Genomic DNA, 19,195 nt, shown 5'->3' with positions numbered 1-19,195 from the left:
TCACAGACCTGCAAATGTATGTATTTCATGAATCATTGCATTGTTCATAAAAATAACTTATTCCTACACAGATACAAATTTCTGAGTCATTTAGTTGGGTAACTAATAATCACGTTTTCAACGACTGGCCAATCAATAATTTGGTTGATTGTATCATGCTTCGTTGCTGGGTAAACAGCGCATGCGCAAGGAGCAAGAGGAAGCTTGCTCACAGCGTCTCTCCACAACACTGATGGTCGCAAAGTGAAGAAGTTGTGCTCTGACTTCCTCTCTACGATTCTCAAGGGTTGGGTCATCGGAATCCAGGGGAATCAAGGAGAATTAATCCATTTTTTATGGTCTCAGTTCTAATAGACGGGTTTAGCTTACACCTGTGCCTATATATTTGTTTTAGTGCTATCCCAGAGGTAGGGTATGGATTAGATTATCAAGGAAGTTAACTCTGCTGTGATGATGGTGGAGAATGCAATTTTCTTCTCCAACGTATGATATAGACAACTAGATTACGAGGCAGAAGATCGAGTTGATAGTCTGGATTCTAATATCCCTCCACTCGCTAAAGTAAGCACTTTTAAGCAACCTCGTTTTACATTTGTGGATGACATTTCATGTCCTATGATTTTCTTAGCTCTTTAATGTTGTTGGTGTTGTGGCATCTAAAGCTGATTGCTTACATCATGTTTTGGATGGCAGTTCACTTCATTTGCTTTTAAGCTCAGCCACTAACTCATTATGTTTCAACATTAGTTGGGTAAATGTACCTAAACTAATAATTTGGCTACTGAAATGAGTCTTACTTTCAAGAAGATTTAGAAAATAAAATAGGATGGTATGTTAATATTCAGTGAAAGAAATATAAAGAAGAAAAAGAAGTTTTATATCAGATATGGTGATAAAAAAACAAAACAGTATTAAAGAAAGAAATAAACATACTAAAATGCATCACAAGTGCACTAGAGGTGCCATTGTAAAGGCTTTGCCTTGACCCTGAACCTTCGCAAATGTGCAGGATCTCCCATGCCAGTTATAAACAAACAGGATGAAAGTGCATTATATTTTGTTTTATCCTTCTTTACAGGAAGATTAGGATGGATTAAACACTGACAGAGCTAAATCCTGAATGTTTTTAAATATTTACAGTGTCCCTTTTAAACCTTATGTAACCTTACTGTTAAAAAAGAAACTCTCTAATAAGTTGTTTAAGTTCAAGTTTTGATGCTGTTTTTTTTTCTTAAGGACATTATTTGGAGACAGCTGTTTTTCAGACTATGCATACTCAAATCTGTCTTTTTGTTGTGGATAAAGTCGTTAGTTTGTTATCTCTGTCACAAAGAAAGGCTGACAATTTTAGTCTTGCATAGTTATTAAGCCTTCTATACTGCAAAGATGTTTTGACTTGTATAAGACTAATTTGTTACCTACCAGTAATCTTGTTTGTGTCAAAGTATTTTCCTGCTTATAGATTGTACTGCTAATAAATGAAAATCTTTAAATGTAGGGTATGTGAGCAGGTTTCCTGAAGTATTGGTATTTGTGGGTAATAATTTAGGAATTATTCTTAAAATATTTTTTCACTGTCTATAATAAGGGTTGTTTAGTGTTAGATAAGGCTTACTTTTAACTGATGACGTTAAGGCCACTCCAGCCTTTGTCTTTGCAATAGTCTAATGAGTTTAGTCTTTGTAAGTCTTATTAAGGTTGTTCTTATCTATTATAGTATGTATTTTTAACTAATTTTGGTACCGTTTCTTTTCAGGCTCTTCAAGCATATGATTGGTTGTATTTATATGATAACTATCAGTGCACTATTCAAATTGGTGGTAGTGACCAAATGGGAAATTTGGTATCGGGACATGATTTGATCAGCAGAGCAAGAAAAAAGCAAGTCACTGGACTTACTGTGCCTCTTATCACCAATGAATCGGGTAATAAATTTGGCAAAACGGCAGGTAATGCAGTTTGGCTCGATAGTAACAAAACATCTGCTTTTGATTTTTATCAGTTTTTCATACGGACTGCAGATGCAGATGTTGAAAAGTACCTCAAACTTCTTACTTTTAATCATTTAAGTGATATTGAAAATATAATGAAACAACATTGGATTGACCCAGAGAAAAGGCTAGCACAAAAGAAACTGGCAGAAAATGTTACTCTTCTGGTTCACGGTAAATCGGGTTTGGACTTGGCTCGTTTTGCAACTGATGCTTTGTATGGAGGGAACCCAGAAGGTCTAATAAAGATGACAGCTGAGGAGATTAAAGCCGTTTTTAAATCGGCAGCCTCAGCATCGTTAATACTCCACCCTGGTACTTCTGTTTTGAAGATGGCAATGGATGCTGGGTGCTTTATCGATGAAAGGGATGCACGACGTATCATCAAGGCCGGTGGATTTTATATTAATCTTGCCCGAGTTAATAATCCAGACCTTGTACTCATTCCTACTGCACATATACTACCAAATAATATTAGTCTGTTAAGAGTAGGAAAGAAAAATTACTATTTGGTGAAGTGGTTGATGTAGTGATTGGTAATATATTTGCTGTAATATAGTGTATATTGATTCAGTTATTGTTTAATACAGTAATTGTCTCTCGTGTAGCAATTATCATATTTAGAATAATTCTGTACTGTATTGTAATTATTTCTATGAACCTACCCTCATGTTCATATTTCCTGTCTCTGGAATCATGAAATGTCGACGATACTCTTGAAAATAAAACAATTTTTTCAGTTTTCTTTTCTTCCAGTAAAGCAATGAGACAAGCGTCTAACAACAATAACTTGTTGGGTATGATGTGTGCTGCTCCTCTCCAGATGTCGGCTTTTTATCTGTAATTACTGTATACTGTTTTTAAGATGCCTTCTAAAGATTTGTTAGCATTCACTGCACTGTTGTGAATAAAAATTTATTTTGGGTGGTCATGATCTACTTCCTCTTTGTGTTTCATGGCTAGGGACAAATTTTTAATTTAGAGATTCTAGTGAGAATTACGTAATGTCACTTTTACAACCTGGAGATGTTGCATCTAAGGAATAGGTGAACTTGACACCACAGCCCAAAGACTTCAAAACACCAAATACAATCATTGAAATTCCACTACTTAATATCCCCTCAGAAACAATGGATTCCAAATTTCTGCAGTCTAAATACAGTATTGTATTCATAAACTACAATCCTGTTTCTTTATCTGGATTTACCAACCATGGATTTGCTTATCCATATTTGATCAATTAGTGCAAATCTTGAAAATCATATACTGAAATTCACGATTCAATAAATAAAATATAATTGACAAAAAAAAAGAAAAAAACAGGAAATATTAAAAAACCTATTTTCATAGGCATTACTATCCATATCTTCCAGATCCAAGGAAAGTCCTTTCCCATGGCCCTCCCAACCCAAGAACTACATCTTAGGCAGTTTAATTCCATAAATTTGTTCACTTTATTGAGAGAGAGAAAATAGTGAAATAATTTCTTATTACTGTATTACACTTGAAGATATTTCTGATCATGCATTTTATGCTATCAAAGGTTACATAAATACTTATGCATGTATTTGAAGCATATTATTATTATTATTATTATTATTATTATTATTATTATTATTATTACAGTACATGCTAAGCTACAACCCTAGATGGAAAAGCAGGATGCTATAAGCCCAGGGGCTCCAACAGGGAAAATAGCCCAGTAAGGAAAGGAAACAAGGAAATAAAAAATATTTTAAGAACAGTATCAACATTAGAAAAATATCTCCTATATCTTTTAATATAGAGGTTCTAACGAAGGGAAAAATTATTTTTTTGAAGGTGCTGTGTGGTCTCCAAAGACATTCCTGTAAAGGCTAGAATGCGGAATCCATTATGATAAAAATACCAAAGAAAAATTTGTAAGGATTTTGAAGCTGTTTCATATTTACCTATCAGGGAAAAACAACTCTAAAATCAAACCATTGTTCTCTAGTTTTGGGTAGTACCATTGCCTCTGTACTAATGGCCTCCCACTGTCTTGGCTTAGAGCCCTCTTGCTTGAGGGTACACTAGGACACGCTGTTCTATCTTAGTTCTCTTCCTCTAGTTTTTTTAAGTTTTTATATTTTATGTATGGAAGATCTTATTTAATGTTATTGTTCATTATTTTATTATGATTGTTTATAACTTCTCTTGTAAATTATTTATGTCCTTGTTTCCTTTCCCCACTGGGGTGTTTTTCCCTGTTGGAGGCCTTGGGCTTATACCATCTTGTTTTTCCAACTAGATCTGTAGCTTAGCAAGTAATAATATTAATAATAATAAGAATAATAATGATAACTGTCTCAAAATTTTACATGTGTAGAACTGATCTCAAGATTTGCATACGAGTGGGGGCAGGTGCTAAGCTCAGTCAAAATGTGTACAGAAAATAGATAGCAACATCGCATGCATAAGACTTGTCAAATAAATAATCAGTACCTACCGAACATTTACCGTGTTTACAAATTCCATACTTAACTTAATTATATGGCATTCTCTTACATTTTTTATTCATAAACCAAAATAAAGTTTCTCTGCCATTTTGTAAAATTTGCCCATGGCCAGAAGAAATTGTACAATAATAATGTAAAAACAATGGCTGAAAAAAAGAAAAGCAAAGAGATTACTGTATGCTTAAAACTCACACCAAGTAAGTTTCAGACAATTTTTTTTGGGGGGGTGGGGGGTGGCGGATTTCCTGGAGTCTTCATTGGCTTGTAAATGTGAGGCGATTCCCCTCCCCCAGGCCATAAAATTCCAAATTCAAGCTTGGAGACCTCCCACTCTGTTCCTCCCCTCGTTACAAGAGAGCAAACAAAAAGGACTAAAGGTGTGTTTGTGCGCTGATATGATGATTTCACTTGCATCATCTTCTCTTCTTTCTCCTGCTTTATTTGCAATCAGTAGGGGCCCATTCTATTATTCTTTTTGTACACTTAATATCTGTCATTCTTATTATATGTCCTCAAAACATTCATTTCTTTTTCTTCTTGTTAGCATATCCTCTACTTTAATTTGCTCTCGTATCCATGTTGCTCTTTTTCTGTCACAGTGTTAGTCCCATCATAATTCTTTCCAAAGCTCTTTGAGTTGTAATTAGCTTACGTTCTAAGACTTTAGTAGGGCTCCAAGTTTCTGATGCATAAGTTAATGCTGGTAGGATCATATGATTGAATGCTTTTTTTTTTTTTAGAGAGAAAGTGGCAATTTACATTTCATAATCTCATTTTGTTTACCAAAAGCTCTCCATCCCATGCTTATCCTACCTTTAATTTTGGTTTTGTGTCTTGCGGAAACACTTATTGAATGGCCTAAGGATGTATTTTCATTATCAATCTCTAGAGGGGATTCATAGATTAAAGTCCTTAAATTTGACTGGTTGGCAATTAGCTGATTATTGATGATTATTTTTGTAGAGGAATGGTAGGCCTACATCGAGCATCAGACAAATCCAGAAAATTCTCAGTTAGATGAGAACGGATGGTAAATAAAATTGCAGGAAAAGCTGTCGATAGACTCTCTACCATGGTCTTCCACTGTCTTGGGGTAGAGTTCTCTTGCTTGAAGGTACACTCAGGCACATTATATTATATTTTTTTGCTTCCTCTAGGTGGTTTTTGAAGTTAAGAATAGAGGCATAGGCATGAATGTAAAGAGAGTTCTGTATGAGAAAGTGATTGTACCAACTGTGATGTATGGATCGGAGTTGTGGGGAATGAAAATGACTGACGGACAGCAATTGAATGAGTTTGAGATGAATTGTTTTAGGAATATGGCTGGTGTATCTCTTTTAGATAGGGTTAGGAACGAAGCAGTGAGGGTGAGAACGGGTGTAAGATATTATTTAGCCAAAGGAGTGGATATGAATGTGTTAAGGTGGCTTGGCCATGTTAAGAGAATGGAAAGTGGATGTCTGCTAAATAAGGTGATGAATGCAAGAGTTGAAGGGAGAAGTACAAGAGGGAGGCCAAGGTTTGGGTGGATGGATGGAGTGAAGAAAGCTCTGGGTGATAGGAGGATAGATGTGAGAGAGGCAAGAGAGCGTGCTAGAAATAGGAATGAATGATGAGTGATTGTGACGCAGTTCAGGTAGGCCCTGCTGTTTCCTGAGTAAAATCAGTAGGGGATTCGGCGTGTGTAACTTCATCTGTGGTGGATAACAGAGGAGGTTGGGCTGTGGCACCCTAGCAGTACTAGCCAAACTTGGCTGAATCCCTCGCCAGGCTGGGAGGAGCGGAGAGGAAAGGTCCCCTTTTGTTCCCTTGTTTTGATGTCTGCTAACCCCCCAAAATTGGGGGAAGTACCTTGGTAAATATATAGATAGATGAAAGATATATTTTAATGTCACTATTCTAAGAGATTTTATTTTAATTGTTCATTATTTCTCCATTAGCTTATTTATGGTAGCTTCCTTTCCTCACTGGACTATTTCTCCCTGATGGAGCCCTTCGGCTTATACCATCCTGCTTTTCCAACTAGTGTTGTAGTTTAGCAATGATAATAATAATAATAATAGTAATAATAATAATATAATAATAATAACAAAAATGACAATAATAGAAATAGAAAAAATACTGATAACAAGAATAATACCAAATACCCTCATTTGATTGCAGAAATATACCCACTCAGGGTACTGATTTTAGTCCTCCTCAATGCTATTTAGCTAGAATAACTTATGGAATTCTTTACAAAAAATCTCCCATTTGTAGAAAAATCGAGAAGTATGTGAACCGAAAAAAAAAACATTGTAAACTAAGATAAAGATGTATAATGAAGCCAATAAAGATTTAAATCCCTTAACTGAAGGTAAAATTGTTACAATAGGACATGCTGTAAAGAATAAGAAAATTTGGGAGAGATACTTTTTAGAAAGTCTTTATGATAGGTCATATACTGTTTTTTGGGCTCAAGCCATGGCGTCCTGATGGAAGGTTCCTGTTTGGTAGCTTCCTTGGGTATAAGACTACTAAGATATTCCCAGAGAATTTAACCACAGGTTATCACAGAATTCTAACTTCTGGAGCGAGTATCTCAAAGGTTTCCCTTTAAGACATCGTAATACAACAGGGGACACGCATGTCTGGTCGTGCCACATAGCTATCTCCACCCCGAACAGAGTTAACGCTTCGGTGTGTAAGGGCTGAGAATAGCTGGGAGCCGTTCCACAGCTAATCTCACTCGTGGCTACTACTGATACTCGAGACGTAAACAAACGGACGCCATTGCTCTAATGACGTCACGCGCGTCTTTATCCTTTGTTTAGTAGCTGCCCTACTGAGACGGATTTTCCCTTGTGTGAACTTTATCGCTTTGCATCTTCGCTATGTCGTTACCTTCAGCCTCGCCTTCTTCTGGAAAGTTGAGTACAAGGTTCCAGTATTGTTTAATTAAGCTCTGGCCGTAAAGTAAATATTATTTCGCGAAATAATTGATGTTTTGTGGCAGAGCTGTGCCTCTACCGGACCCGCCATTTTATGGCGTCGTTGTTGTTTTGCATATCCTATTTAGTTAGCCACAACAACGCTTCCGGCCTTATATACTAATCGAATATATTAGTTTATTTAGTCTTCATAGCTAGGAACTTTTATATCGTGTTTAGACGCTTTTTATCGGTCATCGATTGACCTCATACCAGTCGGCTACTATAGCCCCCAGGCCAGGAGCCTATATACAAGTGTTCATGCATGATTTATCAGTGATCCTAGACTAAGTTATGAAGATAGTGGCATTATTATTTTACAATACTTTTGACTAGTGATGCAAATGTTTTCGCCTTCAGGGACCATATAGGGGATAGGCTAGTCAGTGATTCTTACTAGCCTAACCTAACCTTAGGACCCCTATATGCTTCCTTCATCCCCTGCCTTGGCACTCCCTCTAATTAGCCTTGATCCCTTTTCTGAGTAAAGGGATTTATTGTCTATTAGAGTATTATATCGCCTCTCAGTCCTCCCTAAAGGAATGAACCCCCTTTAGGATTGCGTCTGAGAGTGAGGTTAGGCTAGCCTACCTCTATGGCTAGGATAGTCTACGACTTTCCTGCGATAGCGATACGTCTTCTTCCTTGCCTAGTTCAGGACTTTTAGCCCTGATCTAGGCCGGGTTAGGAAGGTTTCTCTGTTCCATGCTGAAACTGTACTCTTGCACCGTTTTAGCCGATCAGCCTATCTTAGGTTAGGGAGTGTCCTCCCTTCCCTTTGTGGCCGCTCTGGTACAGAAACCCTTCCTGGGAAGACCCCTCTCTTCTCCCTCCCCACCTATCTCTTGTATAGCCTAGCCTATGCTTAGGTTAGTTTATACTCATCTGTCCCCTGTCCTACAAATCCTCCTTAGGGTGGATGAGTAGGGCTACCCGAGCTTCCCTGTGCTGTCCGCTCTAGTACATATACCTTCATAGTGTCCTATAAGGTTAGTTACTAGTGTAGCTCTGCATAGGGGAGTCTCCCCCCCCCCCCTCTTGGGTGTTCCCTAGTCCTCCCTTGGACTACCTGCTCCCGGTCCCTAGTGACCCCTGCTTATGGATGATAGAGCCTGTCTCTATCATGGGTACACCCCCTCAGGGAGGGGGAGGGATGTCTGGAACCCTGAAGGTACTTCCTGCATCCTTCCCCCCCTCCCCCTGTCTCTCTATCTATCCGGGTGCCGGTCTCTTGCCGCCTCTTCTGCCGGCAATACCTGCCTCTTGGTGACTTCCCTACCCTTGCCGCCAGCCCCCCGTGTACCGAGGGACTGCCGGCTGCCGCCGGCTACTACCGGCAGCTCTCCTACTCCTATCTAATCGTCCGCTTGCCGGTCGATCTCCGGAGTGCCGGCATATACTGCCGGCAACCCGATACTACCTGTACCATCCTTACCCCAGTCACCAATCCGGCATCCTCCGGCTGCCGGAGCCGCCGCTCCCTGCCGGCGTGCCGCCGTTGTGCCGGCGGCCGCCATCCTGGTATCTAACTGACTTTGAAAATTGTCTGTTCTAGTGCCAGAATCTATGCTGGAGCGAGCTCCGGCGTGCCGGCGGCTTGCCGGATGCCCCGGAGGCGTCAAGAATACTTGCACCCCCTCTCTGTAGCTATCATAAGACTAAGATAGCCCTACCTTGCAAATAGATAAGCTGCTTTGCTTCTAAGATCAGTACCTAGTACTGCTCTATTAGTGATCATGCTGTCTCCTTGCATTCTTCTATTTCCAGCATGCTATGTGCATCTTAGCGCGGCTGGTTGCCAGAAGCAGTTTCCCTTAATGAGACCTTCTGGCTCTTATCTGGGAACCGAATGAATTCGATCCCAACCTTGTCCTTGGCCTTCCATGGAGTTCCAATATAATGGGAATCCTAGGAAACTATATCCAATGATCTCGGTCATTTGGATTATCCCAGGACCAAGCCTATGGTAGCCAGCCGGGCGAGATGCATGGAGCGTGTTCTCCTTTACTGTTTCATTCTCTATGCATCACACCTTCTTTAAGTTAAAATTAATGATTAATATTAACTTAATTTAAGAGCCATTCCTATGACTCCCCCATACTCATTTTCTCTTTCTTCCACAGGAGGAGCAGATGAAGTGCGATTTCGCATACTGTGCTGTGAAACGCTCGCAGTTTTACGGACATACGGCGTGCAGGACTCACGCCCCTTGCTCAGACAAGAAAGGGGATTGGAAGTTCTGGAATCCACTGGAATGTACGGTCTGCCAGGCCTACCTAGTTGAGGCCTTCCATAACCCTCCCTCAGCGGAGGTTAGAGACATTGCTCGTGAAAAGCTGCGCAAGTGGGTGCGTGGTTTTCAGAGAAATGCTACTGGACCGTACCTGGCCACCGAAGAACTGAGGTCCCTGTTGTTCCCTAAGGCCTCCCCTGATTCAGTGGTTCCAAAGGAAGCAATCCCCACTGTCCAAATTACGGTGGAACCTGATGTGGTCATGGCTCAGTCCATGCACGAGTGTCGTTTAGATTCCGAGGATGATGAACAGATCTCTGACGTCTCGGAAGACACGGAGAAGACGCTTATGGCTCAAGGAGCCGAAGAGGACGAAGACAAGGTGGAATACACCGAGTCGGAGATTGGAGCTACTCCCTCGTCCATCCCTCCGCCTACTCCTACACCGACGGATGTGTCCATCCCGTCTACCTCCTCGACCCCGGATCCTTCCTCTTCTACCCAAGAACTGATCCGACTGATTAGAGCTGTCATGGACGACAGACTGAAGGAGAACCAGGAGTCCATCAGGTCTATGATTGGATCCAGAGAACCGAAGAAGATCTCGGTCAAGGATCTCCCAGCTTGCTCTCATGCCAATCCGTGGAGGTATGCAGAGCATATGGTTATTGCGACCGGCAGGATCTTTGTTAGTGACAAAATCGGCACGGTCCCGTTGGAAGATGTGGAATTCTTCCCAAGCTTCGAGGCCTACCCGGACTGTTACGTCCGGCTTCGTTCCGAACCTGCCTCGAAGGAGGAGACCGAACCTAAAGAAGAGATAGTGTTCGATCTCGCAAAGGCCCAGGCTATGCTAGCCTCCGCATTTAAGAGCAGGGGCTTTACCTGCTCTAAGCTTCCTGCCTTGAGCAAGAAGCATCCTACATATGTCGCACCTGACACTGCGATTCTTCCATTTTTGGAAAAGGCCTTGGCTGCATGCCTTAAAGCGGCGGAAGAAGGAAAACCCTGCCCTGCACTGGAGGAGTGCAGACCCTTCTCCATCGTGACACCCCCTGACACTAGACAATGGAAAGATGTCCAACATACTTTCGTCGTGGGTAGGCTCGATCCTGACGTCGCCGGACGTCAGTTTAATGAAGACCTCCCTAAGCTCAATGATCACCTCCTTCGCCGGGAACAAGACACGAAGGAGAGGCTTGCGGCATCTCTTTCTCATCAAGTCCAACTTGAAGTTATGGCCTGTGACACAGCAGTACCCGATCACTACATGGTACTGGCCAAATCCCACTTACTCACGGTAATGAAGGACTTGTACCATTTCATAAAGGCTCGTAGAGCCTGTCGTGAATTCGTGTTTGTCGGTGCCACCGTGAAACACGAACCCCGGAGGCTGATTTCCTCCAACATCTGGGGAAAGCACCTGTTTCCTTCTGACCTTGTCAAGGAAATAACGGACAGAGCCGCCACGGAGAATAGGAACCTTCTCCACAAATGGGGCATGTCCAGAAAAAGGAAAACCTCTCAGGACGATGGACCTCAGCCTAAGAGGAAACCTCAAAAGCCGAAACCCCAGCAACGTCAACAAAGACGTCAGTTTCCGGGACCCGCTACCTCCCAAGTGGTTGCCCAACCACAACAGACCTTTCAATTGGTCCCCCAACCGGTGTTGTCACAGTCACCGGTCTTCACCCCTGCCTTTGAGCAGCCATCCACTACCTTTCATGCCAGAGGTAGAGGCTCGTCCAGGGGTGCAAGCAGAGACGCCTCTCGTCGTCCCTCCAGAGGTAGAGGAGGAAAGGGAGCTAGCGGCCGAGGCAACAAGTCCTCGGGACACCAGAAGCAATGAAGTGCTTCCGGTGGGAGGAAGACTCCGCCAATTCCAGGATCGTTGGACCTTCGATCCTTGGGCACACAGCATCATCAAGAACGGTCTAGGCTGGAGTTGGGTGCAACCACCCCCAATCTTCCAGCGGTTCTTCCAACAATCGACCCCCATTCTGGAAGAATATGTTCTAGACCTCTTGAACAAGAAGGTGATAAGGAAGGTAAAGTCCACCAGGTTCCAAGGGAGACTGTTTTGCGTTCCCAAGAAGGACTCAGACAAGCTCAGAGTCATTCTGGACTTATCCCCCCTCAACAAGTTCATAGAGAACAACAAATTCAAGATGCTGACGCTTCAACAAATAAGGACCCTTCTGCCTCAAGGTTACTACACGGTCTCTATAGACCTGGCGGATGCCTATTGGCACATTCCAATGAACCATCACGCTTCCTCCTACCTAGGATTTCGACTCCAAAGGAAAAGCTACGCCTTCCGGGCCATGCCGTTCGGCCTCAATGTGGCCCCTCGCATCTTCACAAAGCTGGCGGATGCCATAGTACAACAGCTCCGCCTAAGAAACGTCCAGGTGATGGCCTACCTCGACGACTGGCTAGTCTGGGCTCCATCGCCCGAAGAGTGTACAAAGTCTTGCGACGAAGTTACCCAGTACCTAGAACACCTGGGATTCAAGATCAACGAGAAGAAATCTCGCCTCTCTCCAGCTCAGAAGTTTCAGTGGCTGGGAATCCACTGGAATCTTCAGTCACACCGCCTTTCCATCCCCCAGAAGAAAAGGAAGGAAATAGCAGGGTCTGTCAAGCGACTTCTGAAATCCAAACGCATTTCAAGACGACAGCAGGAACGAGTTCTAGGCTCTCTACAATTCGCCTCAGTGACAAACCCAGTGCTTCGTGCACAGCTAAAGGATGCCGCGGGAGTCTGGAGACGATCGGCATCCATCGCTCGAAGAGACCTCAAGAGACGGCTTCCAAACAGACTTCGACGCCTCCTAAAGCCGTGGTCGGAAGCAATGGCCCTGAAAAGGTCCATTCCTCTCCAACACCCTCCTCCATCACTCAACATCCACACGGATGCCTCACTGGAGGGCTGGGGAGGTCACTCCCACCTGAAACAAGCTCAAGGGACCTGGTCTCCACTATTCAAGACGTTCCACATAAACATCTTGGAGGCCATGGCGGTCCTTCTTACTCTGAAGAAGCTATCCCCGCCGCCCTCGATCCACATCCGTCTAACCCTAGACAACTCGGTGGTAGTTCGTTGTCTCAATCGCCAGGGCTCAAGATCGCCCCAGATAAATCAGGTGCTTCTCCCAATCTTCCGTCTGGCGGAGAAGAAGAAGTGGCACCTGTCTGCAGTTCACCTACAAGGATTCCGCAACGTGACAGCGGATGCTCTATCTCGGACAAACCCGATAGAGTCGGAATGGTCTCTAGACGCAAGATCATTCTCCTTCATCTCTCATCAAGTCCCAGAACTTCAGATAGATCTCTTTGCAACGAGCGACAACAATCAACTTCCTCTGTACGTAGCCCCGTACGAGGACCCCAAAGCAGAAGCGGTGGACGCCATGTCACTGGACTGGAACAGATGGTCGAAGATATACCTGTTCCCTCCCACCAACCTTCTGTTGAAAGTCCTCTCCAAACTGAGAACCTTCAAAGGGACAGCGGCCCTAGTGGCTCCCAAGTGGCCCCGGAGCAACTGGTACCCCCTGGTCCTGGAGCTGCAGCCCAAGCTGATCCCTCTCCCGGGCCCAGTTCTCTCTCAACAAGTACAGAAGTCGACTGTCTTCGCTTCATCATCGAAAATCAAGGACCTTCATCTCATGATTTTCTCTCCCTTGCCGCAAAGAAGAGGTTTGGGATCTCGAAGAAAAGTCTAGACTTCCTAGAGGAATACAAGACCGAATCCACGAGACGGCAATATGAATCATCCTGGAGGAAATGGGTCTCCTTTGTTAAAGCAAAAAATCCTAAAGAAATCACCATTGATTTCTGTATGTCCTTCTTCATTCACCTTCATGGACAAGGATTAGCAGCCAATACGATTTCAACCTGCAAATCGGCTTTGACTAGACCAATTCTATATGCTTTCCAAATTGATCTGTCCAACGACATCTTTAACAAACTGCCGAAAGCATGTGCTCGCCTACGCCCAGCACCCCCTCCGAAACCGATCTCCTGGTCACTAGACAAGGTGCTCCATTTCGCCTCCAACTTGGACAATGATTCATGCCCCCTCAAGGATCTGACTCAGAAAGTTATATTTTTATTTGCTCTCGCCTCGGGAGCTCGAGTCAGCGAAATAGTGGCATTATCAAGAGAAGAGGGACACATCCTGTTTGCTGATTCAGGAGAAGTGACCCTCTCCCCTGATCCGACGTTTCTCGCCAAAAATGAATTACCCACCAAAAGATGGGGCCCTTGGAGAATATGCCCCCTGAAGGAGGATGTCTCTCTATGTCCAGTAGAGAGCCTCAAGGTCTATCTTCGCAGAACTTCAAACTTTGGTGGAGGCCAACTCTTCAAAGGAGAAACATCGGGCAGCGACCTGTCACTGAAACAATTAAGAGCGAAAATCACCTACTTCATTCGCAGAGCGGATCCGAACAGTACACCCGCTGGTCATGATCCTAGAAAAGTGGCATCTTCTCTGAACTTCTTTCAGAGCATGGACTTTGAGAGCCTTAAAAACTTTACGGGCTGGAAGTCCTCGCGAGTTTTCTTTAAACATTATGCGAAACAAGTGCACGAAATCAAACATTTTGTGGTAGCCGCAGGTAGTGTTATGAAACCTGCACCTAACTCTGCGTAGAACAGTGAGTTACTTGGGACTCTAACTCTTCGGGTGCCTATGTTGACCCTCGAGTGATTCATAGTGATGTCTAAAAACACTTAGTGCTTTTATAACTGTTCTTATCCCAGGTGAAATGTCATAGTGTCACACAAGTGCCGCATGCCTTGAGCATGATGTGTTATTTAAAGACTTGCGTTCCTCGAGAACGAGTACCTACTAATCCTGAAATTCCCTTTCAGATTCAAGAGCAAGCCTTTATTTCTATGTACATTATTATTACTGTAAATGAACTTTACTTTTGCTGTAAATTATTTAATTTCTGCATTGTGAAATAAAATTTCTATTTTATTACTTATGCGTCTCTTTCAGCTCCTACTTACTATGAAATACATACTGTCATAGTTTTATTTATTCCTCCTTTCTTATGGTCATGAAGAATTTAAGATGTCTATTCTTAAATTATATTCACCTTGCCTCAGTAAGGTTCCTACATGAATACTTACTTCTGATAATCAGGAGATGAACTCTACACACAGTGCCCAACCACCACTGTCCTACTTCAGAATGTTCCTATACAAATATCAAACATTCTGCTTCATCTCTCAGCTCTTAAAAGTTCTTCTGTCAAGATGAATAGCCCTTCAATACCACTTTGACGTCGGCATAGCCCATGGGAACTTCCTACCAATGGGGGGCAGGATATTTCGTTCCTATGGTTCTTACCTAAGATTACTTTGCTGTTTTGTCAATGCCTAGGCACTTAACTCTGGGGGAAAATCTACCACGATACATTGATTCTCTGGTACTCTTCCATCAGGACGCCATGGCTTGAGCCCAAAAAACGGATTTTGAGCGAAGCGAAAAATCTATTTTTGGGTGAGATAGCCATGGCGTCCTGATGGACCCTCCCTACTACTTCGTTCAGTTTGCTCCCTCCCTACACAATTGTATCATGGTGATGGGCAGCAACTGGCGCCAGGATAAAGACGCGCGTGACGTCATTAGAGCAATGGCGTCCGTTTGTTTACGTCTCGAGTATCAGTAGTAGCCACGAGTGAGATTAGCTGTGGAACGGCTCCCAGCTATTCTCAGCCCTTACACACCGAAGCGTTAACTCTGTTCGGGGTGGAGATAGCTATGTGGCACGACCAGACATGCGTGTCCCCTGTTGTATTACGATGTCTTAAAGGGAAACCTTTGAGATACTCGCTCCAGAAGTTAGAATTCTGTGATAACCTGTGGTTAAATTCTCTGGGAATATCTTAGTAGTCTTATACCCAAGGAAGCTACCAAACAGGAACCTTCCATCAGGACGCCATGGCTATCTCACCCAAAAATAGATTTTTCGCTTCGCTCAAAATCCGTTTTGTCTGACAATAGAATGATACGACGTGAGAGTAGGCCTACATTTGAAGATCGGTGAGTATTAGGCCTATGGGTCTACTGTATAACATTATATCTTTTGTGTTTATGGTAATAATACTTAAATAAGCTATATATAATTCATAATGAAAAATTAAAACTTTGTCGAGTAATCCAATCGCTACCATAATATATAACGGATTTTGAGCGAAGCGAAAAATCTATTTTTGGGTGAGATAGCCATGGCGTCCTGATGGAAGGTTCCTGTTTGGTAGCTTCCTTGGGTATAAGACTACTAAGATATTCCCAGAGAATTTAACCACAGGTTATCACAGAATTCTAACTTCTGGAGCGAGTATCTCAAAGGTTTCCCTTTAAGACATCGTAATACAACAGGGGACACGCATGTCTGGTCGTGCCACATAGCTATCTCCACCCCGAACAGAGTTAACGCTTCGGTGTGTAAGGGCTGAGAATAGCTGGGAGCCGTTCCACAGCTAATCTCACTCGTGGCTACTACTGATACTCGAGACGTAAACAAACGGACGCCATTGCTCTAATGACGTCACGCGCGTCTTTATCCTGGCGCCAGTTGCTGCCCATCACCATGATACAATTGTGTAGGGTGGGAGCAAACTGAACGAAGTAGTAGGGAGGGTCCATCAGGACGCCATGGCTATCTCACCCAAAAATAGATTTTTCGCTTCGCTCAAAATCCGTTTTTTGGGCTCAAGCCATGGCGTCCTGATGGAAGAGTACCAGAGAATCAATGTATCGTGGTAGATTTTCCCCCAGAGTTAAGTGCCTAGGCATTGACAAAACAGCAAAGTAATCTTAGGTAAGAACCATAGGAACGAAATATCCTGCCCCCCATTGGTAGGAAGTTCCCATGGGCTATGCCGACGTCAAAGTGGTATTGAAGGGCTATTCATCTTGACAGAAGAACTTTTAAGAGCTTAGAGATGAAGCAGAATGTTTGATATTTGTATAGGAACATTCTGAAGTAGGCCAGTGGTGGTTGGGCACTGTGTGTAGAGTTCATCTCCTGATTATCAGAAGTAAGTATTCGTGTAGGAACCTTACTGAGACAAGGTGAATATAATTTAGGAATAGACATCTTAAATTCTTCATGACCATAAGAAAGGAGGAATAAATAAAACTATGACAGTATGTATTTCATAGTAAGTAGGAGCTGAAAGAGACGCATAAGTAATAAAATAGAAATTTTATTTCACAATGCAGAAATTAAATAATTTACAGCAAAAGTAAAGTTCATTTACAGTAATAATAATGTACATAGAAATAAAGGCTTGCTCTTGAATCTGAAAGGGAATTTCAGGATTAGTAGGTACTCGTTCTCGAGGAACGCAAGTCTTTAAATAACACATCATGCTCAAGGCATGCGGCACTTGTGTGACACTATGACATTTCACCTGGGATAAGAACAGTTATAAAAGCACTAAGTGTTTTTAGACATCACTATGAATCACTCGAGGGTCAACATAGGCACCCGAAGAGTTAGAGTCCCAAGTAACTCACTGTTCTACGCAGAGTTAGGTGCAGGTTTCATAACACTACCTGCGGCTACCACAAAATGTTTGATTTCGTGCACTTGTTTCGCATAATGTTTAAAGAAAACTCGCGAGGACTTCCAGCCCGTAAAGTTTTTAAGGCTCTCAAAGTCCATGCTCTGAAAGAAGTTCAGAGAAGATGCCACTTTTCTAGGATCATGACCAGCGGGTGTACTGTTCGGATCCGCTCTGCGAATGAAGTAGGTGATTTTCGCTCTTAATTGTTTCAGTGACAGGTCGCTGCCCGATGTTTCTCCTTTGAAGAGTTGGCCTCCACCAAAGTTTGAAGTTCTGCGAAGATAGACCTTGAGGCTCTCTACTGGACATAGAGAGACATCCTCCTTCAGGGGGCATATTCTCCAAGGGCCCCATCTTTTGGTGGGTAATTCATTTTTGGCGAGAAACGTCGGATCAGGGGAGAGGGTCACTTCTCCTGAATCAGCAAACAGGATGTGTCCCTCTTCTCTTGATAATGCCACTATTTCGCTGACTCGAGCTCCCGAGGCGAGAGCAAATAAAAATATAACTTTCTGAGTCAGATCCTTGAGGGGGCATGAATCATTGTCCAAGTTGGAGGCGAAATGGAGCACCTTGTCTAGTGACCAGGAGATCGGTTTCGGAGGGGGTGCTGGGCGTAGGCGAGCACATGCTTTCGGCAGTTTGTTAAAGATGTCGTTGGACAGATCAATTTGGAAAGCATATAGAATTGGTCTAGTCAAAGCCGATTTGCAGGTTGAAATCGTATTGGCTGCTAATCCTTGTCCATGAAGGTGAATGAAGAAGGACATACAGAAATCAATGGTGATTTCTTTAGGATTTTTTGCTTTAACAAAGGAGACCCATTTCCTCCAGGATGATTCATATTGCCGTCTCGTGGATTCGGTCTTGTATTCCTCTAGGAAGTCTAGACTTTTCTTCGAGATCCCAAACCTCTTCTTTGCGGCAAGGGAGAGAAAATCATGAGATGAAGGTCCTTGATTTTCGATGATGAAGCGAAGACAGTCGACTTCTGTACTTGTTGAGAGAGAACTGGGCCCGGGAGAGGGATCAGCTTGGGCTGCAGCTCCAGGACCAGGGGGTACCAGTTGCTCCGGGGCCACTTGGGAGCCACTAGGGCCGCTGTCCCTTTGAAGGTTCTCAGTTTGGAGAGGACTTTCAACAGAAGGTTGGTGGGAGGGAACAGGTATATCTTCGACCATCTGTTCCAGTCCAGTGACATGGCGTCCACCGCTTCTGCTTTGGGGTCCTCGTACGGGGCTACGTACAGAGGAAGTTGATTGTTGTCGCTCGTTGCAAAGAGATCTATCTGAAGTTCTGGGACTTGATGAGAGATGAAGGAGAATGATCTTGCGTCTAGAGACCATTCCGACTCTATCGGGTTTGTCCGAGATAGAGCATCCGCTGTCACGTTGCGGAATCCTTGTAGGTGAACTGCAGACAGGTGCCACTTCTTCTTCTCCGCCAGACGGAAGATTGGGAGAAGCACCTGATTTATCTGGGGCGATCTTGAGCCCTGGCGATTGAGACAACGAACTACCACCGAGTTGTCTAGGGTTAGACGGATGTGGATCGAGGGCGGCGGGGATAGCTTCTTCAGAGTAAGAAGGACCGCCATGGCCTCCAAGATGTTTATGTGGAACGTCTTGAATAGTGGAGACCAGGTCCCTTGAGCTTGTTTCAGGTGGGAGTGACCTCCCCAGCCCTCCAGTGAGGCATCCGTGTGGATGTTGAGTGATGGAGGAGGGTGTTGGAGAGGAATGGACCTTTTCAGGGCCATTGCTTCCGACCACGGCTTTAGGAGGCGTCGAAGTCTGTTTGGAAGCCGTCTCTTGAGGTCTCTTCGAGCGATGGATGCCGATCGTCTCCAGACTCCCGCGGCATCCTTTAGCTGTGCACGAAGCACTGGGTTTGTCACTGAGGCGAATTGTAGAGAGCCTAGAACTCGTTCCT

The 19,195-nt window shown here is 43.5% G+C and overlaps 1 protein-coding gene across 1 annotated transcript in view; it reads left to right on the top strand.

Annotated features, from left to right (window-relative positions):
- Positions 1–2,730, top strand: part of TyrRS-m (Tyrosine--tRNA ligase, mitochondrial) — a 106,145-nt gene extending 103,415 nt beyond the window's left edge. Inside the window, exon 6 of the mRNA XM_068388725.1 lies at positions 1,757–2,730. Coding sequence (XP_068244826.1) covers positions 1,757–2,521 — 765 coding nt within the window. The 3' untranslated portion in view covers positions 2,522–2,730. The remainder of the gene's footprint in view (positions 1–1,756) is intronic.
- The last annotated feature ends 16,465 nt before the right edge of the window (positions 2,731–19,195 follow it).

This window comes from Palaemon carinicauda, chromosome 15 (genome assembly GCF_036898095.1).
Source record: "Palaemon carinicauda isolate YSFRI2023 chromosome 15, ASM3689809v2, whole genome shotgun sequence".
Classification (NCBI taxonomy): Eukaryota; Metazoa; Arthropoda; class Malacostraca; order Decapoda; family Palaemonidae; genus Palaemon; species Palaemon carinicauda.
Note: the sequence above shows the minus strand (reverse complement) of the source record. Positions and strands in the feature narration are given on the sequence as shown.